Source organism: Cololabis saira, chromosome 6 (genome assembly GCF_033807715.1).
Source record: "Cololabis saira isolate AMF1-May2022 chromosome 6, fColSai1.1, whole genome shotgun sequence".
Taxonomy (NCBI): Eukaryota; Metazoa; Chordata; class Actinopteri; order Beloniformes; family Belonidae; genus Cololabis; species Cololabis saira.
The window spans coordinates 24,836,313-24,842,780 of record NC_084592.1 but is presented as its reverse complement, the minus strand read 5'-3'; the positions used below and the strand labels follow the sequence as shown (position 1 = coordinate 24,842,780).

Below are 6,468 nucleotides of genomic sequence, written 5' to 3'. Positions count from 1 at the left end.
ACTGTTTAAGTATTTGATGTTGAGAAGTTTATCTCTTCACCACTTTCAGACTGGCAAAGAATTGAAACCAGAAAATATCCTCATCAACATTATCTAGCAAAAAAGCTTGAGTCAAATGTAGTGTGGTGTATATCAATGCTGTTGGGATGTTTCGCAGGACTGACACCATTATTTACAACAGCTACTTCTGCTAATGAATATTCTGACGGTGAGTGACAGCAAGTCACCTTCTGCAATGACATGGCCACATGAAATAACAACTTGATGTGGTAATTTACACAAGCTCCACAGTTTGACCAGCAGCGTTGACCCGACAGAAGAAAAAAAAAGTCATTAGATGGAACATACATAATGGTCAGCTATTTCAAGACCTTTAAATGGGGCTGACCCCAGTGCTCAGAATCCAGAGCTCAAAGAGATCAGCAAGGACCCATTTTCACAAAACCAACATGTCAATGTCTCTTCAGCGCATAGCAATGAACATCTAGGAGATCTTAGGCTGTTCTATAAACTTTACAGCTTGGGATTACAATGTGGAACTTTACTGAAGAGTTCACTGCTGAGCTGAATCCATTTAAGCTGTTCAAATGGTCAGTGGGTGTCACTTCTTTTCCTCTTTGAGATTGTTCTGTCTCAGGCACATTTGATCAGCATGCTCTGACCTTAAGCCAATAGTTTTGTTCCCTCTCCATGTATGTTTAATGGTGTTTGAGTTCGGCTATGCAGAACTAACTATCAGAGGTACTGACTGCATCTAACGAGTCGTTGGAAGGCTTTTTTGAAGTCCTCATTAAAAATAGTGTAGATGAGGGGGTTGATCAGAGAGTTAAGGTAGCCCAACCATGTAAGGAAGTCAGCCATTTCCACTGAAGTGCTGCAAGAACCGCAGGTGTTCACAATCACCTCTTTGACAAAAAATGGCAGCCAACAGATGACAAAAGCTCCAATTATCAACCCCAACGTGGATGCCGCCTTTCGCTCCCGTGCGCCTGAGATCCGGGGTCCTTGGTAGAACTGGCTCCTGCGAGACTCACTCGTTGACTCATGTCTGCGTGACTTGTTCTGCAAAGGTTTTCTTGATACGCGGGCCAGTTCACGAGGAGTTTCCTCAGTGGAGGGGTCAGATAAAGACTTTTCTCGAGGGCTTATGGGCTCTGGACTTTGAGGCCCACAATCTGCATCACCATCTCCAGCAGGGTAAGATGAAGGAATCATACTCCCATTGGTCATGCATGAGTGACGGCTAGCCCTGCTAGCCTCCCTGCGCATATAGAGGGTCTGAGCAGCCTGGTAGATTTTATAGTAAAGAATGAGAATGAGCAGCAGCGGAATGTAAAAGGCTCCAAGTGTGGAATAAAGGGTGAAGGCCATGTGATGGTGGATGATGATGCATTGGTCTTCATGCTCTGCATCCGTGCTGTAGTGCCGCCACAGCAGAGGAGGAAGGGAGATGAGGATGGACAAGAACCAAACTACTGCTACCATTGCACCGGCCATGGCCCCAGTACGCTTGCGAGAGTACTCCACAGCGTCAGTTATGGCCCGGTAACGGTCAATGGCGATCGCGGCAAGGTGAAGGATGGAGCATGTGCAGCAGGTTATATCCACACTTAAAAAGATGGTACACACCACCTCACCCAAGACCCATCTCTCCATCTGGATGTAGATGATGCTGAAGGGCATGACCAGCACAGCCACTAGCAGGTCGGTCACAGCTAATGAGCAGATGAGGTAGTTGGCTGGGTGGTGTAACTTCCTCGTGACGGCGATAGCTGTGATCACCAGGCAGTTGAAAAATGTAGTCAGGATGGTAACCACAGAAAGGGTCACGGTAAGAAGGATTTTACTGGGTGGCAGGTTAGCAGTCACATATGAATCATAACTGCTGTTTGTGGCAAACACTCCTTCAGTCCAGTTGGGGAAATCCATGCTGCAAACAAAATAGAAAGAGATGCATTAGATACAGGCCCGGGTCTACGAGGGTGCAAAAGCATGCATTGCACCCTCAGTTTATGTGTTTGCATGCTCAGTTGAAAAGACGAAAAGGAAACTGACAAATCGACGGCGTAGCCTACGGCGTAGGATACGCGGCGACGCGCACCATACGTTCGCGTCACCGTGTATCCTACGCCGTAAGCTCTGCGTTGGTGCCCCGCGGAACCATAAATCAGTGTCCGTCACTCATCTGCGTCCAGCAGTTTCCTGCACCAGCAAGACGCTGCTCTCTGCTGCTCCGTTAACACAAAGTAACCGTGGATATTCGGAAGTGGTTCAAGCACAACGACGCAAGCAAGTTTACAGGACTGTCTCAGAAAATTTGAATATTGTGATAAAGTCCTTTATTTTTCTGTAATGCAATTAAAAAAAAAAAAGTCATACATTCTGGATTCATTACAAATCAACTGACATATTACAAGCCTTTTATTATTTTAATATTGCTGATTATGGCTTACAGTTTAAGATTAAGATTCCCAGAATATTCTAATTTTTTGAGATAGGATATTTGAGTTTTCTTAAGCTGTAAGCCATGATCAGCAATATTAAAATAATAAAAGGCTTGCAATATTTCAGTTGATTTGTAATGAACCCAGAATGTATGACATTTTTGCATTACAGAAAATAATTTTCTGAGACAGTCTTGTATATTTATGGTTACATTTATTTTTGTTGCTATGTTTTATTTTCTGTTGCTAGATTGTCTGATGGGTGAGGTAGTCCAGACTAAATGTAGCATTTTCTTTGTTCTGCAGCGATATAGCACTTGAAATACACTTCAAATATTGTTGTTTTGCTATTATTATTCCGCTTGAAATTATGGGAAAATGCATAATTTAGTGTTAAATAACGTGCCAGGCATGTGCACCCCCTCTGATCTGAAATGCACCTCTAGTCATCATTTTCTAGAACCGGCCCTGATTAGATATACAGTAAAATGACGAGAGCAACATGAGTGAATGAAAAAAGTACGTCTTTTTGAGAACATGCTTTTAAAGTTAAAGGATTGAAAAAAAATATGTTTCTTCAAATAATGAAACTATTTAATTCAATGCAGTAATACCTGTCTACAGTCAAACTTGTTGGTTCCAGTTGGTTCAGATTGGAGCAGGCCGTCCGCTCACATCTGTGCTGCCTGCTAGATCTGCCATCACATCGTCACTCAGCACCTGGAGAAAAGAGAGGTTAACAAGGATGAAAAGGACGATGAATAAGGCTGAAGAGATAAAAAAGAAGAAGAAAACATACTTAAGCACCTCATATTAGGTTTATTTACATTTAACAATCTATTTCGGCTTCTGATAGAATAGCTTTACATGCTCTATTGTTGAACTGTAAAGTGCTTTTACACTTTATACTTTGTTTTAACTTCTGTCTCATTAAGGCCCATGTTTGAAAAGCCCAGTATGCTTTGATTGGTCAGCGGATGGCTTTTCACTGAATTGCAAAGTAGGAGATAGTCTCTCATTCCATTTTTGAGCGATGAAAAGCAAAATCAGCCAAGTAGGCATTATATTTAAGTACAACTTTTCTTTCACATATACAGTAAACAAACTCAGGATATTTTTTAAATCCAGCATTCCGGGAGTCCAAATTTGTCCTACACCTCTCTCTCCATATAAATAATAAACCTTCCGTATTTCAAGTGACAGCCGTGCAGTAGAACGATATGTTGAAGTCTGGACTTTGACAGACACGTGCATGCATGGTGCTGAGGAAATTACTTTTTATCGGTGTGGGTTTATTGTTGGATTAACTAAATGAAGCACATGACATTACACTGTGGTGGCCATTTAAATTGCTTGGAAATGGTTTGCTTAGATTTCCCCCCCCCATCAATATAATTTATTTTGTGATGGCAAAATGAACGATATTAGTGTGTGTGTGTGTGTGTGTGTGTGTGTGTGTGAAACAAAACTATTTTTAACTCTTCCCATGAGATGGTTGTAAAGTAAATGAGGAATGTTTCCAATTTCTGACAAGGAAATTATTCTAACTTCCTGAGAAACAGTATATCCATCCATCCATTTTCTTTACCCCCATAATCCAATGTGGGTAATCAAATATTAGCATATGGTTAATGTACACTGCTCAAATAAATTAAGGGAACACTTGGAGAACACATCAGATTTCCCTGAGGAAATAAATTCTGCTGAATATCTATACTGATTTGGACTGGGTTTTGTTTTATGAACACAAGGTTGCCAGATCATTTGATGGAAATATAATCAACCTACAGAGGAGTAGATTCAAAGACACCCTTTACATCTTAGTGAAAGAATGATGCAGCAGGCTAGTCTACTGTGCTGAAATTTAATTGCAGCAACTCAAAATCCTACTCACTAGGTGGTATGGCCCCCATAGGGGGGAATATGATGATTTAAGTAGCCGGGCGGAGTCGATTCATTTGAACTAACATACTCTTCCTCCTGTAGCCACGTTTCTGTTAAACAGAAAATATCACTCCTGGTCTCTGTAATTAGATTGATTACTAATAGAGACTTGGTGTTGTGATGTGGTTGTTGAGGACCCAAGCGCAGGAGAGCAGAGTAGGAGGCCGGAGGCAGGAGTTCTCAACAAAAGGGTTTATTTACCCAAAAACAAAGAACTAAAAGCGCTGCTGAGCAGGATCCAGAAACTAAAGACATCACAGGGATCAAAACTGGACTCAGGAACACAGAGGGAAGAAACAGTGCGGACCGACAGGGAACCAAGGAATGACAAGACCAGATATACTGAGGGGATAACGAAACATGACGAGACACAGGTGCAGACACAATCAGGGCAGATGGGAAACAGGCGGGGCAAGACAGAAACTGAAGGCTGGGGGGAATGTCAACCTTGACACTTGGAAATTAATGATTGTATATTTAGTAGTCTGCATCTAATTTTTCAGTTTCTAATTAATACCAAATGCGCATTTGTTTTAATTTTTTTGATTTTTGATTAACGCCTGTATCATGCCGCAACTGGTAAACCTTTGGAGGGCGGGGAATTGACACCAATTCTATTTTGCTAGGCACCTTGTTAGAGTCCTCAATTCAATAATGCAATACAGTGAGCACTATTGTATACTAGGAAGAACCCAGGACCAAATACACCAACGCAGGGTCTGACAATGGGTCCAGGGATTTAATTCTGGTACCTAATGGCAGTAAGGGGTGCCATTGGATCTGTGTGTGCGAAATATGCTATGGGCAGCATAGTGTTCTCCATGGCTTCTCCAGACTCTTTCACATCTTTCACATGTACTGCAGGGGACCCTGCTCTCATCTCAAAAGCACAGGGCACCACTCTGTGTTGTTTTATGGGGAATGCCATTTTCAATTGTAGTGCACTGCTCTGTTCATCCTTGCACAAAGGAGAAAGTACAGCACCTGCAGATGGGTAAAAGACCTTTTACAGCCTTGTCCAGCTCTCCTAGAGTAACGGCCTGTCTACTGGAATCTCCTCCATGGTCTTGAGACTGTGCTGTGACACATAAGAAGCATTCTGGCTATGGCACATCATAATGTGGCATCCTGGAAGAGTTGGACTGCCTTTGAAACCTCTGCGTTGTCCAGGCATCGCTTCATGTTGCCAGTAGTGACACTGATGTTAGCCAAATGCAATACTAGTGGAAAAAAGTCAGAAAAAACGTGAAGAGAAAAGAAATGTCAGTCGGCTCCAACTATAAAATGTATACTGGTTTACCCCAATTATGAGCAGTTAGGACCACGGCCTATTTAAGAAGAAGGGGCATTCAACTTGTTAAAAAACTGTGTGTTGCAACTAAACAGTTTAACTTTAACGATTTGTATTCCTGATATGTACTCTGGAAGTTTGTTGACTTTATTCTTCTATGGGCCATTTGGATGGCTTAACCAATAAATCCCTCTCATTTTTCACAAAAAAATATTTTTTTTGTCCGTCGCATAATCTCTTACAATTGTCCACAACTATCCAGGTGAGTATCTCTCACAAGCCTGTAAAGCTTAATTAAAATTCCATATCAGCAGACCCCATGTAAAAAATGTCATTGTACATGAAATTAGTCACTATGATTTAATCAAACTGTGCTGATATGGTTGTTGGTGCAGCTCTTCCTGGCTGCATTGTTCAGCAACCTGAAGATATGAGAGGAAACTGTTGCTATAGAAACCGAAGAAGTACAATCATTTTATTTAATGTGGTGATCGAGCAAAGGAAGTCAAACTCTGAGCCAAGGTCTCTGTTGAGACTGTTTAATTCCGAGGACGCAGGTTCATGTCAGGGTGGGGGGGTGGTTGAGTGGGGCGGCAAGGCCACATCACAGCTGAAACAGTCCAGAGATTTCAGTTCTCTTGAGCCAAATTGATGGCAAAGTGTGCAAATATAATTTATCTTAATCAATTCCAGATTTCCTTTTATTTCCCTGTTTTTTCAACTGTTGGTTCAGAGCCATTGCATGTTGAGAAGTTTCAAATAACAGATGTTAAAACTGGCTTAAATCTA

The 6,468-nt window shown here is 41.7% G+C and overlaps 1 protein-coding gene across 1 annotated transcript; it reads right to left on the bottom strand.

Moving 5' to 3' along the window:
- Positions 1–653: 653 nt before the first annotated feature.
- On the bottom strand, positions 654–3,097 carry htr1fa (5-hydroxytryptamine (serotonin) receptor 1Fa). Its single transcript, XM_061724514.1, has 2 exons — positions 3,059–3,097; positions 654–1,930 (listed from the first exon to the last, which is right to left on the bottom strand). Exon 2 carries the CDS (start codon positions 1,927–1,929, stop codon positions 736–738), a length of 1,194 nt encoding a protein of 397 aa, XP_061580498.1. The 5' UTR covers position 1,930; positions 3,059–3,097; the 3' UTR covers positions 654–735.
- Positions 3,098–6,468: the final 3,371 nt, after the last annotated feature.

Coding starts and splice junctions, on each gene's coding strand:
- htr1fa (XM_061724514.1), bottom strand. CDS start 1,929: ATGGATTTCCCCAACTGGACTGAAGGAGTGTTTGCCACAAACAGCAGT.